Genomic DNA, 27718 nt, shown 5'->3' with positions numbered 1-27718 from the left:
CTGCTTGATTTTTTTAAAGATGTTGAAATAACAGCAAGTGCTGGTGCTATCGATATTCATACAACACATATCGATATACTAACATTGCATATGTAGCCCTCGTTGATGCACGTTTTTGAATGCCGGCACAAAACAAAAGTGAAGATTAATAAAGACAAATAATGTTCCTGAATGCAAATCTTTTCGAACCGGGCAAGTCAAAGTCCGAGCGCAGCTTCATACAGAGTGCAGTAAAACAAAATACGCGCTTCGATGGCCGTAAATCAAACGAATTCCGTGATGTAAAATTAACCTTCGGTTCCGACTGGGGTACGGTGGCCGTGTCTATGGGTGATACAAAGGTACTGGCACAGGTCAGCTGTGACATTGGCACACCGTCCAGTGCACGAGCCAACGAGGGTACACTGTATCTGAACGTGGACATCAAGGGTGTGGCATTTCTTGATGAAATCCAGTCGACACACGATCAACGCTTCTTAACACTCAACTCGTTGCTGGAACGCACATTTAGGAGCTCTCGCTGCCTAGATCTTGAGTCCCTGTGCATCGCTGTCGAGCAGCATGTATGGTGCGTGCGCGTTGACATAAATGTGCTTAACCATGATGGAAATTTATATGGTGTGTAATAAGTTACTAATGGGATACAAATTTTACCTAAAGAGTTTTTTTTACAGATGCAAGTACGATTGCCGCGCTTGCAGCACTCATGCACTTTCGTCGACCGGAGGTCTCCTATGCGGAAGGGGAAATACACACGTTCAGCGAAAGGGAACGCGAATTGATGCCTCTGTTATTTTTGCACTATCCTGTGAGCGTAACATATTGCGTTTACAAGAGCAGTTCGCATCCATTGGTCGATCCAACGCTGCTGGAAGAGAATGCCGCAGATTCGATCATTGTACTGAGCTTCAATTCTTACCAAGAGCTATGCACGCTGAACGCTGGCGGCACCGCACCAACAAACGTACGCACCATCATGCAATGTGCACGCAGCGCAGCAAATCGATCGAAGGCCGTGGTGCAATTCATACGCAAGGCATTGGAGCTGGATGCGGAGCGTCGATTGCAGCCCAACCGAGTGGCGGGCTTAGTGGATCTCTTAAACGATACTGCACCCATGTTGAGTTTCAAGCATTTAATGGAGCAGGAAATGCAGATGGAAGTTGTACAGCAATCTAGTTGTGAAGAACCCATCCAGCCAAAGGAAACAGTTGCTCATGAACAGTTGCATAAGGTCACAGAAATAGCTGGTAAGAGTATTGGAGATTATTATGGACTACGTTATTGAAATATGCAACATTTTCCCATATCAGAGACGCCAATGGATGAAAGCAGCTGGCTGCCGTCGGAGCAAAATTTGCAGCAGGAGCAATTGGTGGAAGATGTACCACAAAGCTTAAAGGAGTCAACGCCAATTACTGCCACAACGAGCAAGTCTAAGCCCAATCGGGGCAAAAATAAGGCTAGCAAAAAGCAACAGCTGACACAAAGGAAACAAGGTAAGAAGAATTTGTATAAATCGATCAATCTAGAGTTCAATTATTTGTAATTTGCAGATCAAAGCGATTCGGAGGAGGAAGTTACACTAATCCTTTGATAAACGAGTATTGCTCTTCCGTTAAACACAATAGGTGTTTTATTTTTTACATATATATAACATATATGTACAAAATGTGTATAGTTTTTAAGTAAAATATATGCTTAAGGCAAAATTTGTTATAAGTGTAACTTCATAGAATTATTTTAAAATTATAAATAATTGCAGTAAACTGGCATAATTAAAGTTGTCTGAATTTTGATGTTTGGTTTCGATAACTTCAATTTATAAAAAGTCAACTGTGCTCACAATGTCTATATCCACCCAAACGCCATGGAGATAGTTAGACAAGGTAACTAAGGTGACAAAGTGTTACTGCTTGAGTTAGGTTAGTTGTACCAGCTGTTGCCTTTCCAGCAGCGTTTCAATTCTGATGGTTTAGTTGTTGTGGCAGGTGAGGCAGTTGTTCTCAAAAGATGTGTCGCAGGTGTAGCTGTAATCAGGCTATTCAACAAGAATATGGGTACTCTAGCATTGATGGATATCTTAAATCGTAATTTATTTCTAATCTTAGAGATTTATTTGTTGTTGACTGTCTTGAGCAAGCGTCTTACTCGCTTCAATGTCCTGTTTATATATAATACAACAATTTTCTATATAATATATATAAGTACATGTTTTGTGTATATAACAGAAAACTTGAATGTGTGCTATTTGGGTAGCCTAAAAGTATGTAATATTTTTTAAATTTACAATTTTATTTTGACCTTAAATTCTTTATATATCAAAATACAATAAATTCTCCGTAATTCCTTCCGATTTGTTCACATTAACAAAATTTCAGTGTACAGAAAAGATACAAAACAAAAAAATATGAATACTAATTATGGTTGCCTTGTACCCAAGATCGTCGATATGGGCAAATGGGAGTCGAATAAAATTAGACACTACAGCTCCTTGCCACGCATTCGGAAGCAGTTGCGCAGGGGAAACTGGAATTACATACAGGAACATCCCGAGGTAAGACTCTTAAGTAATAAGTATTTTTCCAAATTTAATTGGCACTGTACCTAATTTGTCAGATACGCGCCATTATACGTGTTATATTGCACCATGTCATCAACGAAAATCCCGATAATGTTCGAGAGTGTATAGGTGACTTCTTCAACTGCCGTCGTACACCATTGCTGGTGCCCATGGTGAGTTGCATTCGTACTGAGCCCTTTGCCCGCCCAATTCTGACAAAACTTAACTATCAATTTAGATAAACACGCAACTGAAGTACGTAAATGAGCAGCTGAAACGCGGACGTTGGAGCAAGTTTGATGCTGAATCGCTGTTCATGGAAAGCCCGTCCACTCATTCGCTGCTGTCGACAGCATCTACTGATGTCAATGTCCATCCCGTGCTCACCTACGCACTGGTGTTCAAGAAACCCGATGAATGCGGCATAGACAAGCCTCCTTACTAATTACTAACCCAACAATCACTGATACTATTTTTAAGGCTCTGAATACATTTGATTTGTGTTTGCTTTTTGGTAATGTTCTATAATAAAGCTATATATAACGATCTATCACAAAGTGTTTCCTCTGATATTTCTAGAATAATGCCTTTTTTGTATAGGACTCGTGTTAAAAATAAACAACAGTTAGATGCTCTTCGACATATAATGTATAAAGCATGTTACCTTGGCTCCGTTAGAATGTCTCTGTGTATGCAGCTCATGTTAAAGTTAACATGATCACATTGTTCCTTCTGTATAACAGTTCTCTTTCCAAACACTATGTTATGTGTGTGTGTGTAGGCTATGTTAAATGTATATTAACAGCGTGTACATTTACACCTTTCGCTTTGTAATCTTGGCTTTCTGGGCTACTCTATGTGTGGGGCCTATGTTATGTTTTACATAAACATGTTATGTGGCTGTTAAACAACATTGATTGCACTTTTCAGTGCAAATTTGTTGCTGTCAGTTTATTTGTGGCAGCTGCGTCGGTTGCATCTTTGAAAATCGTGTGGAATTCGCTTTTAACATATAGTTTCGAACGGTTCGATGAACGTACTAGATTCTCATTCTGGCAACGTGATTATAAACAGCAGACGCAGTGGAGCTGCAAAGAGATAAAACACTCGAATTCCTGCGAATTTTGACATTCGTTCTTTTGTTTTTAATCATATCCCTATATCTATATCGTTTTGCATTTTAAGCCAGTAACTGCTCTAGATTTTTATTTTTTTTATTTTGGGTAAGTTTCTAAACGATTTTTCGATTGTGTAATATATTACCTTGATTTAAATATCATTTTCAAATTCGTTACGCTCTCCTCTCTCGCTCTCGCTCACACGCTCTGGCTGGGCGACCTTGACGTCGTCTACTTTGTGGGTTTTGTGGTCTAATTAAAGACGCAGCAAATATGCCCAAATTACCAGCAGTTGGCATTGATCTTGGTACAACCTATTCGTGTGTCGGGGTCTTTCAGCATGGCAAAGTGGAGATCATTGCCAACGATCAGGGCAATCGGACCACGCCCAGCTACGTGGCCTTTACGGAGTCGGAGCGTCTCATTGGCGATGCAGCCAAAAACCAGGTGGCCATGAATCCAAATAACACAATCTTCGGTGAGTCCAACTTACTAATTCATGAATGAAAACCACCCGCAAATTGAGGCTCTTCTAATTCTTTGCGGATTTTATTTTGGGACACCTTGTACATATATATGAGATATATGTATATATACATATAGTACATGGCTCATTCTTGGCCGCTCTAGCTTGCAGCCAGCTAAGAGCAGTTGCCCAAAATGTATTTTTGCACTTTTCGCTCGACCTCCTGCGCGTCGTGCTCTCCCTTTCATTTAATGAGTCGCATGCACTTGTGGTGTCTGCTCACTCGCCGCGTTGCATGCCACCGCCCGCTGCCAAAATGTTTATTAGCATAATCTGTGTCAGCGCATTTCATGGTTCCAACACAACTGTGAGCCAACACAAAATCATTTACAAACATATATTATTTATATGACAATATTTACAAATTGACTTTGCTCTGGCCGTATATTAGCTCTTAACTAGGCCAACGCATTTCAATAGCTCATGAGAGAAACACACTTCGTGTTATGCCTTGACGATTTACTTGGACCTTTAGCTTCCCAGATATTTTACTTCTTGCTAGCTAGAAGTCGCCTCAGATAGCAGAAATCCAATTGGATATAGATTGGATATTAATTGCCATACTCTAATCGTGTTGTGTTTGCATGGATCTTAGCCTTCATCTTTATATTGACAGCAATCACACTTTTCTGTTGCCATAATGATCTTAAAAACTAGCTAGAAATATATGTCTTCAAGAGTTAAAATTCTAATTAATAACTAGACTGAATATTCATCTGCCTAAGTAACTTAAGAAATGATCTTGAATCCTTGCCATCTTTAGAGTGGCTTACAGCTGCTTGCTCATATATGTATGTGGTGCTTCCTATATACTGAGTGTATCTACTGTGAATATTCTCTTATTTAAGAGTCTCATTCCCTACTCGCTTTGCTTGCCATATTTGTAAGTTATTTGGTATATAGAAAGATTGTAGAACTATAGAATATTTATTATAAACTTAGTATGTTCAGTGCTAGAGCTTGGTTATGGAATTTTTCTAATCATTCATAGTCTCGACTCTCATTGCGCTCCACCCAAACTCTGTCTCTTGATTTAAGCATTCTTCAGTGTCAATTAGAGCTCAGTCTCAGCCATTTTCTCTGCTCAGCTGTTAAAAACTTAATTTCTTTTGTCAGCTCTGCCATTAGATTTTGTGCGGGTCTAATGCAAGACATGTTTTCTTTTTTGTACTTTCATTTCAGTCTCAGAGTCCACATAAATCTGCCTTGCCCCGAAAACCCGCCTAGCCTAAGCCTAGACCTGCGCCTAGTTACGAATCTATTTACTATACGCTTAGTATAATTTGTAAAAGTCCCGTCCTCAGATAATTTGTTCGTTAGTTAATAAAGATAAAGAAAGGACCCCAATTGTGATGTGCGTCCACTTACTACTCTGCCTGGGATTCTCTTACAGATGCCAAGCGGCTGATTGGACGCAAATTCGACGACGCAACGGTGCAGAGCGACATGAAGCATTGGCCCTTCGAGGTCATCTCGGACAATGGCAAGCCTCGCATTCGAGTGGAGTACAAGGGAGAGAAGAAGAGCTTCTATCCGGAGGAGGTGTCCTCCATGGTGCTAACAAAGATGCGAGAGACCGCCGAGTCGTACCTGGGTGGCACGCTGACCGATGCAGTGGTCACTGTGCCGGCCTATTTCAATGATTCGCAGAGGCAGGCCACCAAGGATGCGGGAGTCATAGCCGGACTCAATGTGCTGCGCATCATCAATGAGCCAACGGCGGCAGCCATTGCCTACGGCCTGGACAAGCAGGGCGACGGTGAGCGCAATGTGCTCATCTTTGATCTGGGCGGCGGCACCTTCGATGTCTCCGTGCTGACCATCGAGGATGGCATCTTTGAGGTGAAGGCCACGGCGGGCGACACCCACTTGGGTGGCGAGGATATCGATAATCGCATGGTCAATCATTTTGTGCAGGAGTTTCAGCGCAAGCACAAGCGAGATCTTGGCCCGAATAAGCGTGCTCTACGCCGCCTGCGTACGGCTTGTGAGCGGGCCAAGCGCACACTCTCCTCCTCCACGCAGGCCAACATCGAGATCGACTCACTCTTCGAGGGCATTGACTTCTATACATCCGTGACGCGTGCCCGCTTCGAGGAGCTGAACGGAGATCTGTTTCGAAGCACCATGGAGCCGGTGGCCAAGGCGCTGCGGGATGCCAAAATGGACAAGGGTCAGATACATGACATTGTGCTAGTGGGCGGCTCCACGCGGATACCCAAGGTGCAGCGCCTGCTGCAGGACTTCTTCAATGGCAAAGAACTGAACAAGTCTATAAATCCGGACGAGGCTGTGGCCTATGGCGCGGCCGTCCAAGCAGCCATACTGCACGGTGACACATCCGCGGCCGTGCAAGATCTGCTGCTGCTCGATGTCACGCCACTCTCGCTGGGTATCGAGACAGCTGGCGGGGTGATGACAGCGCTGATCAAGCGCAACTCCACCATACCCACCAAGCAGACGCAGACCTTCACCACCTATGCGGACAATCAGCCGGGCGTTCTGATACAGGTGTTCGAGGGCGAGCGAGCCTTGACCAAGGACAATAACATTCTCGGCAAATTCGAGCTGTCGGCCATACCGCCCGCACCGCGAGGCGTGCCCCAAATCGAGGTTACCTTCGACATCGATGCCAATGGCATACTCAACGTGACCGCGGCTGAGAAGTCGACGGGCAAGGAGAATCGCATAACCATCACGAATGACAAGGGACGACTGTCCAAGGAGGATATCGAGCGTATGGTCAATGAAGCCGAATCGTATCGCCAGGCGGACGATGAGCAGCGCCAGCGCATTGATGCCAAGAACCAGCTGGAGTCCTACTGCTTCCACATCAGATCCACGCTGGATGATGAGCAGCTGCGCAGTCGCATCAGCGATGCCGATCGACAGACGATTGTCCAGAAGTGCGATGAGACCATCAGCTGGCTGGACGCCAACCAGCTGGCCGAGAAGCCCGAGTTCGAGCACAAGCAACACGAGCTGGAACGCATCTGCAATCCCATTTTGACCAGGCTCTATCAGAGCGCAGGCGTGCAGCCGCCTCCTGCCCAAAGCACCAGCGGTGGAGGCAGTGGCGCCGGCGGATTAGGCGGTCCAACCATCGAAGAAGTCGACTGAAATGACAATCGAGCGCCTTGCCGCATGTTGCAATCTCTTCGTTAGCCTTATCCAAATTATAGAGTAAATGTGGAAATATTGGAAATAAAAATAAATTTATAAATCGAAAATAACAAACTCTGTCGAAAAAGTTATTGGAAATAAAAATTAGAAATGTTAAAAATATTGAAAAATTATTTAAAAATAAAAATAAAATTTCTTCGAAATAATTTTCTTCTCATTCCGAACATACAAGGAAAATGTTCATAAATTAGACAATTTGTGTATAAACATGTCTTTTAATAGATTTTATTTTCAAACTTATTAACTATTTCACAATATTACGGAGTCTGCCCGCCGTTTCACGTGCTATATGAATGCTAGGGGACTTCTAACTGTCTCCATGAACATTTAACATTACGAAAGTTAAGTGAAGGAATCTTGGAATGAAACGCAAAACAATGGAAATGGATCTGAAAACTGGCAAACAAAGTTAAAACTAGAGCTACGGAGTCTAAGATATTCTAAATAAAAGAGAACCCAAAATATAATCGAATATTTGATTAGGAATTGTGGGAATCGCGAGTTGCCCAACTGAACTCAGTTTGTAATTGCACAATTTGGATATGTTACCACTTCCTAGAGAAGCTCGGCAGATATGTAACAACTGTCAGAGACAATACCAAACAGAGATACATATATATATAGAGGGTATATATTAATGTAGCTATAGCAGCGCTATGAACATAGGGACTACAAGTGAAGCAGCTGAACGTTGGCAAAGTCAAAGGAAATGTTTCGAACAACCTTTTAGGTAAATACTACATATCAGTTAATATATGGCGTAGATATAGTATTCGGATAGTATTTGGTATAGTACATTTCGGTTATTGTATTCAGTTTGAAACGCCTCTGTAGGAAATGCATAAATTATACAGATGTATTTGCAGCTGGCTCACGGTATATCGGATCTATTCATATGTGCCATAGGCTTATCGTTAACACTTATATTTGTCTATAGCTGACGTCTTCGCTAATTACTTGGTAGATAATACAGAGACAATTTGTACAACAAACACTGCAAAAGCTTTCAATAATATTACCAGACCAGCAATCGATCGAAATCAGATATACTATATGACCCTATAGCTGAAGAGCCATTCAATTCATTCATTTAACACATATATATGTATATGTATGTGTGTATATACAGTACATTTAACTATATGAAATTCCGAATATAGGAAACATAAAATCAACAAGGGATTATTACAATTTCTTGTATAGATTTGCTTTTACCTAAACGTTTTGTAGGCAAACGAATGCTATTCATAGCTCGCCTATTGAATACTCTATTATTATGACATAATTGTTAATTTTTGCGTTTTATCCGTTTTTCTTGGTATCTCATGTAATACCTTAATGTATAAATTGTATAAACCGATTTTATAAATTCTTTTGCGTATATTTAATCAGTACTAAACTTTAGGGTATGCACGCCTAAACTCACTATTAACAATTAACTTTACACTATCCATTTGTTTATACCATATTGCTTACAATATATTTTTAATGTTTTTATTTTTAAGGGTACATGTGTGTATATGCAGAGACAAAACATAACATTCGCATTAGAAAAATAAAATAAATAAAAATAAATATTTTTAAATTACTTTTCAGAATAAAAGATTTCTGTTTTCAAATTTTTGTTTGATAAAAATAATATTTGTAATAGAACCAAGAAAGTGATAGAAAAACGTTGCTTTTAACGTTTGTATTTGTCTACAAAATACGACGACAATACGCATATAGAACACGGTATATACGATATAGGGACGCATCCAATCGGAGGATAGCGCGTATTGAATGCTCTCTAGGTCAGCTCTTGCCCATGAAAGGAGACGCTTACTATGTTACACATAATCTAATTGGCTATAACTAAACACGTTTGACGTTTAATTCAGTGAACTAACATTTAAGCATTGAACTTAACTTCGATTACTTTAAGGGGGGAGGCTTGCTTAAGAGCTACGATCGATACGAGATCTGTGTTTAGAGCGCTTCAGTCGATGAGCTGCAGGGGCCGTTGTAGCCGTTTATGCGGCCGGAACTGGAGCCGGACACGGAACCAGAGCTGATACCTGCGCCAGGACCACGGCCAGGGCTTGTTGTAGTTGCTGCTGGCTGCACCAGCTGCTTGTATGTGCTCTCCAGCCGGGGTGGATACTGAAGTAGAGTGGGTAAAGCAGTTGCATTGGGGTCTGTCTGTGTGGAATTGGCAGGCGGACATACCTCCTGGTTCTCATCTAGCGATGGCAGCAGCTCGTCCAGGGAATTGGGCGTCAGCGGACTGGGCGTGGCCATTGTAACACGACTGAGCGCTCCATGCTGTAGCAGCGCCTCTCCAATGATAATCTGCGGCTTGTTTTGGGTGAGATGCTGCTGCTGCTGGAGTCGGGCAAGGCGCAGTTTCATCTCCTGCCTGATCTCCTTCTGTTGCACCTCCTTCTCAAAGCGCATCATGCTGTAGCTGCGCACCGAGGAGCTTGTGCTATGCACCGATGCTAGACTTGGTCTTCGAGAACCTGCAAACGGATATAAGTTTTATATATATCAAATCAGTTTGTCACTCGAAATTCTTTAGTTCTGTAAGCAGCATATTAATTATCGAAGCAGAGGCGGAAGCAAACAGAGAGACAAATACAGAAAGAGAGACAGAGATAGAAACAGTTACAGCAAAAGAGTTTGAGACACAGAGACAAAGAGAGAGAGAGAGAGAGAGAGAGAGAGAGAGAGAGAAAGAGGCAAAGCAAACGCCATCATTGCAGGCAAGGCATCTATGTCTATAAGCTCTAAACAGGTAGTATAAAATATCTATATATGTATCTTTAAAGTGCATAACTTAAGCAGGCAATCGAAAAGAAAATATACTGAAAGAGTCTGCTTGAAAATCTGCTAAAACTAATTCTGAAAAATATTTAATATTTCATGGCAATTTGTCTGTAGTTACGAATTTCAGTAATATAGACGAGAATGGAACATAAGCTGTGTAAATTGGCAAGTGAAACGCTGGAATGAAACAACCTGTGGACATCGAGTGATTGCGGCAACAGAAAACAGAACAGAACACAGCCTAAGCCTAAGCATTACAGTGGTGGCAAAAAAAGTATACACTGCAGCTGTTATTGCATACAAAGTCTGTTAAATGTTATATATTAAGGTTAAGTCGTATGTTAAAACTCGATTAAATGCTAGAAATGAGTTAAATATATAAATAAGAGAAAGATTTCTTCTTTTGTTTTTAATAAAATGCATTCAATCTCATTCAGGTAGAAGCGAATAACGAATAAGACAAAACTTGGGATCAGTTCGCGTGGCTTTAGTCAATGGGGTCCGCTCACAGAATACATGCAATTTGGAATATTAAGTGTACGTGTGTGTGTAAGTATTTGTGTATGTGTGTGTGTGTGCGTGTGCGTGTAGATATCATAATAATTTGCATTATTTTGTTTTAAAGAATTAGATAATGGTGTTATAAAAATTTCTGGAAACAGGAACATAGTCACCGCCATATTGCTTCGATATCATATTGTCAAGCTGCAGTTGTATCTCTATATATATATATATATAGAGTATATATCATTTGCGTTATAGTCAAGTTGGCTTCTGAAATATGTTCAATATTGTTTACAACTTGCGCCGGCTCAACTGCATTTAGTATTTTTTGTACTCGTGTTCAGATATTTATTAAAAGACTATCAAATGTCGGATCTGGAATATAATTTGATTCGTTGTTGTTTTTGCTTTAGCGCTTTTCTACAGTTGTGTGTGTTTCATGTGTCTTTGTATGTTGTATTTTTTTTATTTTAATTTTAAAATTTGATTGTAACGTAAATGAAAAAAACCAAACAAACAACTTTTAAATTTGAAACAGAGATTTGGAAGCACATTAAACATCGATCATATAGAACATAAGACCAAGACTTAGAGTTTTCGACGGGTTTTGTTTTATTGTTAACTATTTAAGGAAATACTGCAAAGAAGATGATTTCAAATGAGCCAATGTACACATCCAATGGAGCCAATGAGCAGATGATGTTGCGGTCAGTGTTAAGGAGCATTTATATTGTGGAGACTTGTCGGGTTTCAGTTGTGAAACATTAACTGCTTGAATATTAAGTATACGTAAACATTAAGCTTACTTCAATATTGAGGTCTTCTTTGCAAGGCAACTCAGCTTTAGATATGTTTTTTATATATTTTTTGCTGTTGTATATATTAAATATATATGTTTTTAGTAATATATATTTTTAAAATTTAATTTAAGCAATGAAATAAAAATATTTCTAAACAATAATATGAAAGTACAAATATTTCAAGCGATTATATATTTTCATAATATTTTTTTAATTTTTGTTTTAAATTTAAATAATTTCAAATTAATTAAAATATATTTTATCTAGCTTACAATCAAGCTAAAGCTAAAGGATTCATTAGCTACTCCGAGTCAAGCCGATGCAGTCCACAATATAAGTCAGCTGCTTGCCGAACGAGCTCAACACAATGACCTCAACTGCGTGTAGGTGTTTGGATATGAAAGAGGTTTTGGTACACAATGTATATAGAGAGCAGGAATTCAAAACACCAATAGAAGAACAAGAGAACTTATAAAGAGAACACATAGTTGCTATGCGGGATGAAGGCTACAAATTGGCCAATTGTGATTGTTAGTGATTGATGTCGATGTCGATGTCGATGTTGATGTTGATGATTGACGCTGAATGACTGCTGACTGATGAGTTGATTTACCGCAAATCTGGGCGTTTCGCTCGCCGGCGTGGGCAGGGCGCCAATTTGCAAATGATGCAGCTCGGCACCACCGCCAATGCCGCTGCCATAGTCGACGCCAACGCCAACGCCACAGCCACTGCCACCGCCACCGCCACCTATGCTATTGAACCCATCATCATCATTATTATCATCGTCATCATCATAATTATGAATGCCATTCATGCCCAAGAGGGTCCTAAATCTATCCTGATTCTTTGTCTTCGCCGGCGACAGCTCAAAGCTGAGCAGGTGCCGTTGATGATTCAATTGCTTCTGCAGCTGGCGGTTCATTGAGAGCGTGCTCTCGCAACTGCGACAGCCGCCATCGCTGCCACCACCACCAGCCCCGCCCGAGCCGGAGCCGTTGCAGCCGTTGTTCTCGTCAAGATTGTCGCGCGAATGCTGGCTGCAGCCGGCGCCAGACGTGTGACGCGATGAGGCGCGTGAATTTTGTTTGGACACGGCCGTAATGTGACACGATATGAGCAATATGGCGGCCGATCTAGCCGCACCTGTACGAGACGTCGACACAAGTATGCCCTTCGAACCGCTGCCGCCGGGTCCGCCGCCGCCACCACCGCCGCCACCGCTGCTGTGGCCGACGCCGCCGCCGCCGCCTGCAGCGCCAGTCAGTCCGCCGGACGAGGCGCGACGATTACCAAATGACCCTATCGAGCCCGTCGACCGGATGCTGGAACGCGACGATGGACGTGCCGAGTGCACGGTCAGCGGTATGCCTGAGGGGGAGCACAAAGCACAGTATCAATTATAGAAACTCCAATCCGTCCCACCGCCAAACCGCCCACTCACCTGTATCGCTGGAGTAGAGTATGGGCGGCGGAATATTGGCATCACCGAAATTGCGATGCCTCGGATACTTGGTCTTGCTAAACAGATGCAACACCATGCAAATGAGACCCGCCAGCACTGCAATGCCCGAGGAAACACCCAGCAGCGTGGGCAAATCCGAACTCAGCTCGCTAAGATCTGTCCAAGAAGAGGTAAATGATTCATCGGTTCGATTAAGAGCCAAGTGCCATCTCACCAGGTGTGCAAAAGACCCGCCTCGTTGGCTTCGTATAGCTGACCGAATGATAGCCACTGGCGCACTGACACATCGCATTGTGCCGCACCTGAACACAGAGGGAGTTCTCATCGTTGTAGATGCAGGTCTCGTCGTAGAAACACTGATCGCCCAGTTTCTTAGCTAGATGACAAATAGAAGGCTTTAAATACAGTTTCCCACTCACAACGATCCCACAATAATAAGCTCTCACGTTTGGCGCAACCCTTTATCAGTCCCAGCTGCACGGGATAGTTGCGTTCACAGCTGCACAGCTGCGTCTCCTTATCGCAGGTAACATGCAACAGTTTTGCATCACATTTCAGCTCGTTGCATGGCGCTCCAATGTATTTACCTTTGGCTGCAAGTCAATTGTTCTCTTTATTATTATCATTATCATTGTCATTGTCATTGTCATTGTCATTGTCATTGTCATTGTCATTGTCATTGTCATTGTCATTGTCATTGTCATTGTCATTGTCATTGTCATTGTCATTGTCATTGTCATTGTCATTGTCATTGTCATTGTCATTGTCATTGTCATTGTCATTGTCATTGTCATTGTCATTGTCATTGTCATTGTCATTTCATTGTCATTGTCATTGTCATTGTCATTGTCATTGTCATTGTCATTGTCATTGTCATTGTCATTGTCATTGTCATTGTCATTGTCATTGTCATTGTCATTGTCATTGTCATTGTCATTGTCATTGTCATTGTCATTGTCATTGTCATTGTCATTGTCATTGTCATTGTCATTGTCATTGTCATTGTCATTGTCATTGTCATTGTCATTGTCATTGTCATTGTCATTGTCATTGTCATTGTCATTGTCATTGTCATTGTCATTGTCATTGTCATTGTCATTGTCATTGTCATTGTCATTGTCATTGTCATTGTCATTGTCATTGTCATTGTCATTGTCATTGTCATTGTCATTGTCATTGTCATTGTCATTGTCATTGTCATTGTCATTGTCATTGTCATTGTCATTGTCATTGTCATTGTCATTGTCATTGTCATTGTCATTGTCATTGTCATTGTCATTGTCATTGTCATTGTCATTGTCATTGTCATTGTCATTGTCATTGTCATTGTCATTGTCATTGTCATTGTCATTGTCATTGTCATTGTCATTGTCATTGTCATTGTCATTGTCATTGTCATTGTCATTGTCATTGTCATTGTCATTGTCATTATCATTGTCATTGTCATTGTCATTGTCATTGTCATTGTCATTGTCATTGTCATTGTCATTGTCATTGTCATTGTCATTGTCATTGTCATTGTCATTGTCATTGTCATTGTCATTGTCATTGTCATTGTCATTGTCATTGTCATTGTCATTGTCATTGTCATTGTCATTGTCATTGTCATTGTCATTGTCATTGTCATTGTCATTGTCATTGTCATTGTCATTGTCATTGTCATTGTCATTGTCATTGTCATTGTCATTGTCATTGTCATTGTCATTGTCATTGTCATTGTCATTGTCATTGTCATTGGTCATTGTCATTGTCATTGTCATTGTCATTGTCATTGTCATTGTCATTGTCATTGTCATTGTCATTGTCATTGTCATTGTCATTGTCATTGTCATTGTCATTGTCATTGTCATTGTCATTGTCATTGTCATTGTCATTGTCATTGTCATTGTCATTGTCATTGTCATTGTCATTGTCATTGTCATTGTCATTGTCATTGTCATTGTCATTGTCATTGTCATTGTCATTGGCATTAGTAGGAATACATAAGCATTAGAATTTTTATGAGCAGCATTAATAATAATAATAGTGTATTAAGACATGGATAAGCAGATACCCTGTAAGTAGCACTGAAATACCCCGCGCCTACCCGCACACATAACACTCAGTTTATGCTGGAAGTCATTGTAGAATGGCATAATAAATGGAATTTGTAATTGAGAGATTAAATTTGGTATCAGGCATGTTTATTAGAAGCGTAATATGAAATTCAATTATCTTTGTGATGCCGCTTTATTTGCATCTGCATCTGCATCTGCAGCCAGCATGGAGGGGTTAACAATATATTTATTACGTACTCTCGGCTTTCCCTTGACCTTTCAAACAGTTTGCATTGCCAAAATGCTGGCCAGGATTGTGGCCAGCACACACACAGCTATAGTAGTGTCGGCGAGTTAATTCCCCACAGATCATAATTCTCATAAATTGCACAACAGCTGCAGACTAGGCTAGCCTAGCCTTGCCTAGCCTAGGCTATCCTTTTGTTGAGCTGCTTTGGTAACAACGCAATGAGACCGTGAGCCGTGGTCAGCTCGTTGCCATGACAGTCCCTATGCCAGCTCTTGGCCAGGTGGGCTATTCGTTTGCCGCACAAAGCCGCAATGATTCAGCGGCTTATTCAATTTATTTTGAGTCCAATCTGCGCACTTTTAGTTGATCCATTTTAGGGGTCAACTCGAACGTTGGGTAGCTTATTTATTTAATGTTTTGCCCCAAGCTATTATCGACTAATATAATATTAATGTAATCATTTCATAATTTAGTCTTTATAAATTTGAATTTATTTTTAATCCAATTATGTATATTTCTAGTGTCATACGAAGCTCCATAAACGAAAGTGATATATATGTATATATATATATGTATATATATATATATAGTTAGTGAACTGCGTGTATTGGTCCACAATATCTCATAGGTAGCTAGGGAGCATATAAACCGGAATATATACAAATTTATTTACTCTATATCATCTATTTAGGTATAGCAATGAATGAATAGGAATTACAACTTTTATTTCAAGTTTTACCGTCCTAAACATATTTACACTTTATAATGCTTATAAAACAAGCCAACTAAATTTCCTTAATAAGAATCAACTTAGACTTTTCTTAAGGCGGAAACTCTAATATAGCTATAAGTCTAATAACCTAACATCAACAGATTAACTTTGCTAAGGACTTCGTCTGTATATCTATTGAGAGCCGGGAGCTTCTTGAAATGGCTTTACAGAAATTCAGCTTACTTCTTGTGCGGAAACCTTGTTATAAGCATTGTCATTCTCAATTATAATGCTTACCTATATATAGTATATATATATTTTCCAAAAAAAACTAAATTTGTTTTTAAGTTATATATATATAATATTAAGGTCAAATTTGCTTATCAAGAATAGAATTTCTGCAACTGAAAGTGCTAATAGCTGCCATTCAGAAACTTCTGTTAACTTATTAAAAAGTCTTTATTTGTTACCCACATCCTTTCCACACTAATCCAAATTATTTATTTACTTATTATTTATTTACTTATTGTTTATTTACTATTAATCTTAGTATAAAGTTCTATAAAGTTACCTATCTTAATCAAGAGTTATGCAACTGCCTTCCTCCACTAGCTAGAGACAATCTGAACTCAACAGATATCTTATGCATCTGCCGTATTAGATTGGCAATTGCTTTAAACTAAAGTGTACCTCTTCTGCTTAGCTTATTTTCATTTAACTGTATTCCATGTGCTTGTCATGTTGGCCACCTTATCATTATCACAGTTGTGGCCTGAGCACCTGACTAATCTGAGTCAATCTATGCCTATGTTGCTCTCGCTCTACTTATCATTTGTAAGCTAGTTAGTCTTATATAACTGTGACTCACCTGACTTATTATTAATCAAGGCATCGATATCATCTAAATCATCGGGATAACTGGCATCGTAGTCATCGTCAGGCACATGGGCAACGTCGCGTTTTGGTTTCTTTTCGCTTATAGCTAAACTTATTGTTGTTGTTGTTGTTGCTGTTAGATTCGACTCGAGCAACATATTTGCAGTTGTTGTTGTTGTTGTTGAGGATGCCGAGGCATGCAGCATCAGATAGCCATAGATGAGCATGGCCAGCGTTAAGTAGTAGTGTCCATTGCCATGGCACAAATGCAGCCAGCTTAAAAGAGCCATGCGGTTTCTATTGTTGTTGCTGTTGTTGTTGTTGTTAGTGTTGTTATTGTTATTATTGAGTTGCGGTTGTCGCGTTGAAGTGGGCGTGTCGTTAGCCAACTGCAGCGCCGTCAGCTGCAAACGCTGCAGTAGACGGTGCAGTGTTAACTTCGCCATTTTGTCATCTTGTGGCAGCTGCCTCAACACATTTTCAACGCTTTCGAAACTTTTGTCATTTGCAAAGGCTCCTTCCCGATGTGTGTTATTTGTTGTTTGCTCCTGTCACAGTTGTCGCTCGGCTCAGTTGAGTTGTTGGTTAAGTGGTTTGCTTGTTCGATTTTGTCTGTTGACTTTTTTGATTTTTTTTAGTTTTTTTCGCCTTTCTTTGGCAATTGGCCACAGCGTCTAGCGCCTATTACGTATACGCTATACGTATATTACGTATACGTCATGCAGTCCGCACGCAGCGCCACGTTTGCAGTTGAAGTTTAGCCTCGTTTGTGTTGAATTTGAGTGGCCAACTTGGCCGCTGCCTGCGCTGCATGATAATTTTATATAATTTGCTCTCATACCGAAAATGTTCGTGTTGTGGTCATCATCAACAGCGCCATTGGCGGCAACAACAACATCGTCATCATCATCATCATCATCATCGGCATTATTATTATTTGTATGGCCCGTTATCCACCATCCGCCACCCACCACCGCACCACAGCGCGCATATGACCCAAAAAAATGCGTTGCATGCACTATTTATATATATATATACGGGTGTCTCTGTGTGTGTGTACGTGCGTGGCTGTGTTTCGCTATTAATTTCATGCAATCTACAGATTTATTACACGAAATTGTTCCGTTTTGCTGTTTTCATCCACATGTTGGCCCATTTATCCAGCTAAAATTATACAATAGAAAAGGTCAACGTTAGAAATATATTTCGAATTTATCACCGAGTTTTGATTACTTCAAATTATATAACCTAATTAGCCTGAATAGAGCGTTGATAAGCGACAATTCGAATAAGAGTTATTGTGCATAAATTAAGCCATTATTTAGATATCCTTATACACAAATTTGTTCGTATTTCTGATGTTGCTGCTTGGCGCTGCGCCAATATAGAGGGCAAGAGCAAGAGCAAGAGTTTTATTATTATTCAATAGCTATATTTCAGCATTTGTTAAGGCTGCTGTTGACATCCAGCTCTTGAAATATTTAATAAGCTTGTCTGACGCCTTTAAGCTGGGCTAAATGCTTAATTGACCCCAGCGTCCAGTACGCCAGGCCAGCATGCCGGACGTAGTAGCAGCGCAGCGAATGAGCCGCGTCAACCAATACTGAGTCTTATTATCTATTGCATAATATATTGTCTTAGCTGTAGCTTCAAAATGAAATCATAAGCCACTTCATATCTTAAGCAGATTTTATTCTACAGCAATTTATTTTTCTATTGCTCTTTTTTGGTCGACGCCCGCAGCTTGTTTGATTGGAAAAGTTTCATATTTAATTGTTAAAAAACTAATTTATTATATTATTTTATACAAATATTTATTTTAATATTTTATATTTATTTATATTAAACACATTCCATTATAATGCGGGAAGATAAGAAATTGCACATCTGAGTTAACTTTAGAGCGCTATAAAAATGCAAAATTCAGTTCGTTTGGATTAGTTTTGAGGCGAGTCTTAAGCATGCAGCCAGTCTTAGTGGCATTGGTCCTCGTTGCCGGCGTGCAATGCATTGTAATTGAGGAGGAGTGGAACTCCTTTAAGCAGCTGTACGCTAAGAGTTATGCGGATCAGAGCGAGGAACAGCGGCGCAAGCAAATCTTCGAGGAGAACAAACAGCTGATTGATACGCACAATGCGCGCTACGAGGCTGGCATTGAGAGCTACGCGATGGGCGTTAATCAATTCACGGATTTGCTGTCGAAGGAGTTTGTATCGCTGATGTGCAGCCGTAATACGACAGCTGTCCATGCAGATTATGTTTACGAGGCAGACGCTAATCTACAACTGCCGGAGAGTGTGGACTGGCGCAACCAGAAAGCTGTCAGCGAAGTGAAGAACCAGGGCGACTGCGGTTCCTGTTGGGCCTTTGCGGCAGCGGCAGCCATCGAATCGCATCGTTTTCTGAAGACCAAGAAAAAAATGATTGAGTTATCCGAACAGAATCTGGTGGACTGCTCGAGTCATCCGCCCTACAAAAATGAGGGCTGCAAATGCGGCTCAGTGCACGAGGCTCTGAGGTATGTTACGGATAACAGAGGCATTAATACCCGCAGCTCGTATCCCTATGAAGCCAAGCAGGGCAAATGTCGCTTCAGCAAGCAGCACATTGGAGCTGCCATCAGGGGCAGCGTCGAGATCAAGCATGCCGATGAGCTCGCTTTGCAGGCAGCCATTGCCGGAGAAGGACCCGTTGCAGTGACCATCGATGCTCAGCATCTGCAGCATTATCAATCTGGCGTCTATAGTCAAACCTGCAGCGGCGATGCCTTCTACCATTCCGTTCTACTCGTGGGCTACGGCAAGGATAAAGGCCACGATTACTGGCTACTCAAAAACTCCTGGGGCAAATGGGGCGAGTCTGGCTACTTTCGCATGGCCCGCAACAGCAACAATCTCTGCTCCATTGCCAGCTGGGCTATTTATCCACTGATCTAAATATGCATATAATATTTGTTGTGCAATTTAATAAATAAACTTTACCAGAAGTGATTTTGTACCTATAACAAGGCATAAGTTAAGGTTAATTCGATGAGCCAAGCTCCTGTGTGAATAGTTTAAAAAAACTCTTTATCTATGACAATGGCATCTGATTTCGTAGAATTAATAACAGAATCTGTTATCTAAGTTTTCCAATTCTGTTACATTTGGTTGTGATTGCCTTCTGCGTTGTGTGAGGCAGAGCGCTTGTAAAGAGCTGTTATATAACTGTTATACAAGTGCTACAGACTGCACAATGCAAGCTTGATTATCTAACTCTCTCTCTGTGAGAGAGAAAAAGACAAAGATAGCTGTTAGTGAACGACGTAATGGCAGTTGCTGAGTGAGAGCGAGATGGCTATTAAGACCATTCGCACTGGGTCGTTATGATGCAGCGACTATAAATTGTCATTCCAAGAAAAGCTCTTTGCTAAACTGAGTTGTATAAAATTAGAGTGGAAGGGGATCAAATGAATACATATATATAACAATCAATGCTTAAAATGATCAGTAATGTAATGTAAATTTGTGGGATTCCAGATTGAGTGATTTCAATTTGAGTGACTCGCGGTGACTGATGGTGTCTTGAAGACTGGTTAAGAAAGGCAGATATATATACTGTGCACATATATATACTGATATAGTTGCATATATGAATAAATAAATATATTTATTTATTATCGGATATATATTTTTATTGTTTGATTATATTGTAAATTATACTTTAACTGACATCAATTCAGCTTTTAGCCACAAATTGGTTCAGCAGCTGCAATTGGAGGCTTAATTTAAAGTCTTTCCGTGGAATAGCAACATAGAAACTACAGCTAAATACAATAGATAAAATTCTTAGATAAGAGATATTTACGAAAGGTCAACAACAACATCCTTGCTATCTCCATCTTAGGCAAAACTTTTCTCTACTTTGTCAGCGCTTGCACTGGCGAAAAACACGCTCAGGGCCAACATTTGCTGATTGGTCAAGACTGAGGCGTCATTTGAGTCCATGTCAAGATGTCACGCAAGCAAAGTATTTCCCGCCCTGAGTAGATGAGGACGCTAAGGCCACGACTCTTTAATTAATAAAGAAAACCAAGCGGAAGAGGAAAACCTCGAAAGATAGCAAAATAGGATTAACAAGAAGACATTAATGAAAAAGGAATGAATAACTGTGACGCATTAGCTAGAGCAATACGAAACCAAATGAAAAGCTGAACCAAAGTGAACACAAATACATGTGCAGAAATCGATAAAAAATATAAAGCAATAGATATTTAGTTTGAATTATTGAATGAAAGATGGCAGCAGAGTGATTAGCAAATATATATATATATATATATATATATATATATATATATATATATATATATATATATATATATATATATATATATATATATATATATATATATATAAATATTTTATTAAAACAATTATGTATTTTATGTATAAAACAGATTGCACATAAAAACAGCAATTAAAAAAAAGAAAAAATTTAATAAATAATCAATGATATTATTGAAGTGATTTTTAATATTTTTTTATGATATTAGAGTTTAAGGCCCTATTGACTGTATTCATAGTTGGCTCTAAGCTGCGTTGCATTCTTTATAGAGAAAATCTATAGATTTGTTCAGCTTGATTTTATAGACGTCTAAGTCTTTTACCCATACTGACTATAAACCTTACTATGATTGTAAGGGGTATACATTTATACATTTATACATTAAAAATTGATTTGTTATACTTAGTAATAATACGAATAAAAGAAACAACATTTACACAGTAAAAAAATTAATAATTAAAGGATTATTGTTTAAATAAATTACTATTTATATTTCTAACTTACTCTTATCTTTAATATTCATTCCTTCATTGAGCCTAACCAAAACACGCATTGGATCTTTGGTCCTTTGCTTGCAAAATTAAATTGCAATATAAAAATATTTATACATAACTTAATATTTAGCAACACACTTCGTATTTATGCACAGGCGAATGAGCAATAATTGTAACGTCGTGACGCTCGCGTTGAGTTGATTTTCTTATCAGAATTTCAATTGGATTCTATGCTCCCACATAAGCAGACGCCATATAAGTGCGCTGACAGCCATAAATAGCAGCTCGGCAGGCAGCACGAGCGGCAGCCAAGGGTAATTAAAAAGCAGCCCGTACCGCCCACTAGCAACAATTGTTAAATAGCAACACCAACAGCAACAGCAGTAGCAACAACAATAACAATAAAGTGCAGCAACAATGATTCCATTGTTTTGACTTCAAACCCAACATCCTGACATTGACAATGCCAACTAGAAATTCACTGCGCTGTGCTGCGGCAAGTCAGCGCGTTATAGTTGGTCGTAACTGACTGCACAATACTCGTTCATGAATCAAAGTGATTTTCTTGCCTTAAGAAACTTTGATAATCCACATCAAAATTGTGGAAGACATAATATTTTGTGATGTGCCACGTCCCCCTATAGAAACACTTAGCTTAGCCAATATACTCGTGTTTCTTTGTGGACGAGTATAGAAACCACATCATCGTATCCAAGTGTTTGTCTGGCAGATAGTGTTAGTCGAGCCATCACACTCAGCCCACTTACCACCCATTGTTAACACATCCACACACCCACCCACAGCATTCAGCAATTGCATAGACACTTCAACTGCCGCAACACTCGCTGCCACCCGCTGAGGCAGCTTAGTGTGCCAAAGTGTGGCAACAATCTGAATCATCGTTTTAGTAGATGCTCTTCCTTTCCGTTCTCCTTTTCCTCAACGCTAGCAAAAAACAAAAAACACTGCCTCTCAGTCACTGTTAATATCTGTAGCTGATGCCTTGAGAGCAAAATGTGATAATGTGTTCTAAACAATGAACGAAAGCCATAAAAATAGCCGCCTATAACAAGTGGGCTTTGTGGGTGCGTGTGTGGGCGTCGCAAGTGGATTTCAGATTAAATTATATATTTCTTTGGCGAGGATAGAGAACCTCTGTGTAGGCGCTGATTTGATTTATGCTTTTTATATCAAATTAATATTTATATTCTATTAAAGTAACACTTAAATTTAAGTACAACTGAATGATGTTTGTTTCAGCACTTAAGGCAACGCTTTATATTGGAGATGAGTCTTTAAATGTACTTTTGATTAAGCGAATAGATCGAAGCATATGAACTTTATAATTTGACATATTTAAACTCCCTACTTTCTAAATATACCACTTATCGGAAGTACTGCATCTAATATGTATATCCTATTCATAGTATTATAATTTATTAAAGTAAATGTGATATTTTTATTTGAATGAAAAACTTAGGAAGGTTATATTGTCTCTATTTTCTATAACTATATTCAATATAGTTTATTAAGATTTCATTCATTTTTTAAATTTTCACTTTTTACGTTTTTAATTTATAATCAAATTTATAATCAAATTTATAATTAATGAAAATCAAATAAAAAAACCAATCAAATTTATATAACTTTAACGCGCTGTCATTTACTTCGTACAAGAAACTATTTTAATGACGTTAAGTTTCACATTTTAACTGACATTTTATTGCTGTGTGGCCGTCGTCATAAATCTCCATAAATTACATAAGTGATAATAATTTAATTATGATATATTACGCACGGCTGTGGGCAAATGGTAAGTGGTAAATGCAATTAAAGTTAAAAGAATTGCAACAAAATAAATGGCTCATATGCAATTTATTTGTACGTCTCTGCAAGCCATTAAAGAAAAAGTCCATAATCCAAAACGTTCTGCGTGGAAATTCTAACCGCGTGGAAAAACGGAAATTGCAAATGCAGCACGCACAACAACAACCAGGTTGGCCAAGGCAATGGAAGCGAGAGCAAGCGAGGCAGAAAGAGAAAGAGAGTAACAGAAAGGGGGGAGGCCACTTTGCCTTTAGTGGACAACGCGCGCCCATAACACGCGTATAATTGGTTGTGTGTGTGTGTGTGTGAGTGTGAAATGGCGAGCGACCGAGTGAGAGACGCAACGACTTCGCTTCGTATTTGGCAACTCTCACGAGAGTGCGCGTCGTGCCCTCGAGAGCAGTGCTGGGCAAACGGTATATAAGATTTTGTGAAGCATGCATTTGTATGCTGTGTGAGTGTGAGTGTGCGTGTGCGAGTGTGAGTGCAAGTGTGTGTTCGTTTTTAGGCACTGATAAAAGCAAATTTACATGTGCCGCCGTCACAGCTTGAACCCCGCCTCCTACAGTGCAGCGCCTACGACAACGACTACGACATCGGTCACGGATTTGACTTGTGCTGGAAGAGTGATTGTGTGAGTGTATGCATATGTATTTGTTGTAGTTGTCGCTTAAAATGTAGGTTACACACAGCGAAACATCTCCTAGTACACACACATATGCACACATTATACGTATGCATATACATACATATATATATGTGTATGTATATGCTTGCATACGTAAAATAGTTTCCTTTCAAATGCGCTTGTCAAAGGCTTTTCTCTGGAGTTTTTAATGCAGGCTTTTGTTTGAAATGAAATATTGTAGGCTGCCAAAAAAATCATATTTCTTGGGGTATTTCATTGTCAGATTTGAGTAAGGGACATAACTAACGGTACTCTTATTTCATATTTCACATCTCTCTTCCTACACTCGCAAGCGAATCACCCTTAATTACAGCTTAACTAGTTTTACATAATTTACTATCAAATATTTTTAGGTCAATTTAAATTTTCATTCGAAACATAACAACTAAGGTAAGGGCAAATAATGTCAAAGATGCCGATACACAGCCAGAATCTGTATACACATCCATATAAATTTGTAGGTATATATAGGAGCTGTATACACAGCCATATAGTTGAGATAAACAACAACAATAGATATATGCTTACCCAGGAAAATGTAGAACATTCGCATTTAATTATTTGTTATATTAGTTAGCTATTCGTAAATTTCACTTTATTTTCACAACTTTTGATTGAGTTTTTTTTGTTTACACATTTCAAATTTCTAAAAATAAAATGCCGTTAAAGCGTAATGGAATTGTTTTCGCTACACGCACTTGTACGGATACTTAATGCATTGCAAGTGTGTACGTATGTATGTGTGTACGTTTATTCACAGTGCACACTTCCACGTCTTGCACGGCGGCTAATCGCACTAAATCATTTATGTAGCACTCTTTTTGGGGCTACGGCAAATATGTACTATAGAGACATGGATATGTATGTGTGTATGTGTGCTTTTATATAGTTGTGCACTTTTCACTCGTGTTGTTGTGGTACACTGTCACTGCACGGACGTTTGAGTCTTGGATGAAGGCAATGCTGCTCGCTTGGTGGTTGCTTGGCATCTGTTCGGGTCCTGGGCAGCCAGCCTTATAAAGCTCGCAACGAAGAGACCAGCCAGCAGTGAGAGTGCGCCTAGATAACTGAGAGTAACATATTAAAAACCTACAAACAACAGCTGGTCTCTATTATCCTTACTTGAGTTTAAATCTCGCGCCATTTTTAACAGATGAACGTTAAGAATTGGTATTTAACAGTTTGTTAGTTTTGGTCACACCCTCGTGTTAATATGATCCATTTGACTATTGACAGTGGCTATCATAAGCTGTACAATCTATCTCCCTCATACACTCTGTTAATTAGCTTGGCTGGTCACACACTAAATTTACGATCAAATCATTTACTTAACAGCTGTTAGATTTAACAGCGTAATTCGACTATCTCTCTCTTTCTGCCTCTCACTTAGTCTCTCTGTGCTCATGCTAGCTTTCGTCGTTTGATACGCCACAGCAGTAGCTCAATAGGTTTTCGACTTTTAACACAAGTGCATTTTATTTTGAAGTAAAGTGCAAGTAAAATAATAAACATTTACATTGAAACACAAAGAATGCGTTCGTGGTTAATTTTAGCACTTCTGGTGTGCTTAGCACTGGCAGGTGAGTAATTTTAATTAAACTCAAACTTATTAAAAACCAGACGGAGATTGAATGTCATTTATGCGGCTTTTTCTATTGGCATGTGTTAGTTTTGTATGTGTTTGTAATATATGAATACGTGTATATGAAGGTTTATGAGTATTTAAATCGTGGCGTGAGCCCGTGTGCTCGTGTGTGTGTGTGGCAATGGCTGCTGGTACCGCTATAGTTTGCTAAAGTGCCGTTTGTTTTTTATGTATATATTTTCCAGCTCAGGGAACAAAGCCGCCTCGCTGGGATCCCAATTACATAGTAAAGGGCACTCTTTATATACCCTATGCTGAGATAGCCGAACCTTTTTACGCCTGGTACGACAAGAACACGAAACGCTCTCGCATTGATTATTATGGCGGCATGGTGAAAACCTATCAGCTGGCCGGCGAGGGTCAATATGGCACTGCTTTGAAGCTGGCGCCCATTTCCAATAAGGAAGAATTAAACAAACTGAGCTGCCTGCAGGTAAATGGAACCGCCGAGCAGGCTGTGGAAATCCAAAGTATATTGCCCGATGCGAAGCCATTTAGTCTGGTGGGCACCGAAACTTTCCTCGGCTATACGTGCGATAAGTTCCGCTTGGAGCAGACGATTGGTCAGAAGAAGAACGTCTATACCCTGTGGGTGCGTTACAAGAAGTCGCCGCATTATCCAGCTAGTCGAATGCCCATTCCAGTGCGCTACGAGATGCGCGGCTACAATACACTGTTGGGCTCCCATTATGATCATTATTATCTGGACTATGATAGCTATGAGCATGATGATATACCCAATGAAGTCTTTGAGATTGATGATAGCCTCACCTGCACTGGCTTCCCAGGCCCGGGTCATTTTGCCACCTTCAATCCGATGCATGAGTTCATCTCCGGCAGCGATGAGCATGTGGACAAGGCATTCCATCACTTTAAGCGCAAGCATAGCATCGACTATAGCAACGAGAAGGAGCATGAGCATCGCAAGAATATTTTCCGACAGAACTTGCGATACATTCATTCCAAGAATCGTGCCAAGCTAACCTACAAACTGGCCGTCAATCACCTGGCTGATAAGACAGAAGAGGAGATGAGGGCTCGTCGTGGCTATAAGTCATCCGGTGGCTACAACTCGGGTAAACCTTTTCCCTATGATGTGAATAAGTTCAAAGATGAGATACCCTCTCAATACGATTGGCGTCTCTTTGGAGCTGTCAGTCCCGTTAAGGGTAAGTGCTAACCCGCTTCAAACATTCCTTTAATTTCTACAACGATGACTTTTCCATGCACAGATCAATCGGTGTGCGGGTCGTGCTGGTCGTTTGGAACTGTGGGTCATCTGGAGGGCGCGTTCTTCCTCAAGAACGGTGGAAATTTGGTCCGTCTCTCGCAGCAGGCGTTGATCGATTGCTCCTGGGGCTATGGCAACAATGGATGCGATGGTGGCGAGGACTTCCGCGTCTACCAATGGATGATGCAAGTGGGTGGCGTGCCCACGGAGGAGGAATATGGTCCCTATTTGGGTCAGGATGGTTACTGCCATGTGAACAACGTGACGCTTGTCGCACCAATCAAAGGCTTTGTCAATGTCACCACCAACGACCCCAACGCCTTCAAATTGGCCCTGCTCAAGCACGGTCCTCTCTCAGTAGCAATTGACGCCTCGCCCAAGACATTTAGCTTTTACTCGAATGGAGTCTACTATGAGCCAGAATGCAAGAACGATCCGGATGGCCTTGACCATGCCGTGCTGGCCGTTGGCTATGGCACCATCAATGGCGAGGATTACTGGCTAGTGAAGAACTCCTGGTCCACTTACTGGGGCAACGATGGTTACATTTTGATGTCTGCACGCAAAAACAACTGCGGCGTCATGACCACGCCCACCTATGTGGAAATGTAAAGTCTCAGATACATTTGTAATTACATATACATATATTGTAAAATTTCATTTCTATAT

At 40.2% G+C, this 27718-nt stretch overlaps 5 protein-coding genes and 1 pseudogene across 5 annotated transcripts; 5 read left to right on the top strand and 1 right to left on the bottom strand.

Annotated features, from left to right (window-relative positions):
- The first annotated feature begins 77 nt into the window (after positions 1-77).
- On the top strand, positions 78-1614 carry LOC111604416 (exosome complex component rrp45). The gene is made up of 4 exons (XM_023322471.2): positions 78-618; positions 675-1250; positions 1314-1499; positions 1557-1614. The coding sequence occupies exons 1-4, from the start codon at positions 162-164 to the stop codon at positions 1595-1597; spliced, it is 1260 nt and encodes a 419-aa protein (XP_023178239.2). The 5' UTR covers positions 78-161; the 3' UTR covers positions 1598-1614.
- A 719-nt stretch (positions 1615-2333) lies between these two features.
- On the top strand, positions 2334-3111 carry LOC111604417. The gene is made up of 3 exons (XM_023322472.2): positions 2334-2557; positions 2620-2736; positions 2802-3111. Exons 1-3 carry the CDS (start codon positions 2411-2413, stop codon positions 3006-3008), a joined length of 471 nt encoding a protein of 156 aa, XP_023178240.1. The 5' UTR covers positions 2334-2410; the 3' UTR covers positions 3009-3111.
- A 638-nt stretch (positions 3112-3749) lies between these two features.
- LOC111604413 (heat shock 70 kDa protein cognate 1) lies at positions 3750-7420 on the top strand. The gene is made up of 3 exons (XM_023322469.2): positions 3750-3786; positions 3944-4159; positions 5601-7420. Exons 2-3 carry the CDS (start codon positions 3955-3957, stop codon positions 7325-7327), a joined length of 1932 nt encoding a protein of 643 aa, XP_023178237.2. The 5' UTR covers positions 3750-3786; positions 3944-3954; the 3' UTR covers positions 7328-7420.
- A 1600-nt stretch (positions 7421-9020) lies between these two features.
- Positions 9021-24781, bottom strand: LOC111604409. The gene is made up of 8 exons (XM_023322465.2): positions 24702-24781; positions 16834-18005; positions 13414-13560; positions 13182-13343; positions 12947-13123; positions 12649-12873; positions 9599-9891; positions 9021-9532 (listed from the first exon to the last, which is right to left on the bottom strand). Exons 2-8 carry the CDS (start codon positions 17285-17287, stop codon positions 9359-9361), a joined length of 1632 nt encoding a protein of 543 aa, XP_023178233.2. The 5' UTR covers positions 17288-18005; positions 24702-24781; the 3' UTR covers positions 9021-9358.
- LOC111604410 lies at positions 18786-19819 on the top strand (annotated as a pseudogene).
- An 806-nt stretch (positions 24782-25587) lies between the features above and the next one.
- LOC111604408 (digestive cysteine proteinase 1) lies at positions 25588-27718 on the top strand. Its single transcript, XM_023322464.2, has 3 exons — positions 25588-25753; positions 26004-26987; positions 27051-27718. The coding sequence occupies exons 1-3, from the start codon at positions 25705-25707 to the stop codon at positions 27659-27661; spliced, it is 1644 nt and encodes a 547-aa protein (XP_023178232.1). The 5' UTR covers positions 25588-25704; the 3' UTR covers positions 27662-27718.

Source organism: Drosophila hydei, unplaced genomic scaffold (genome assembly GCF_003285905.1).
Source record: "Drosophila hydei strain 15085-1641.00,03,60 unplaced genomic scaffold, DhydRS2 tig00000001-arrow-pilon, whole genome shotgun sequence".
Taxonomy (NCBI): domain Eukaryota; kingdom Metazoa; phylum Arthropoda; class Insecta; order Diptera; family Drosophilidae; genus Drosophila; species Drosophila hydei.
This window is presented reverse-complemented; position numbering and strand designations above follow the sequence as displayed.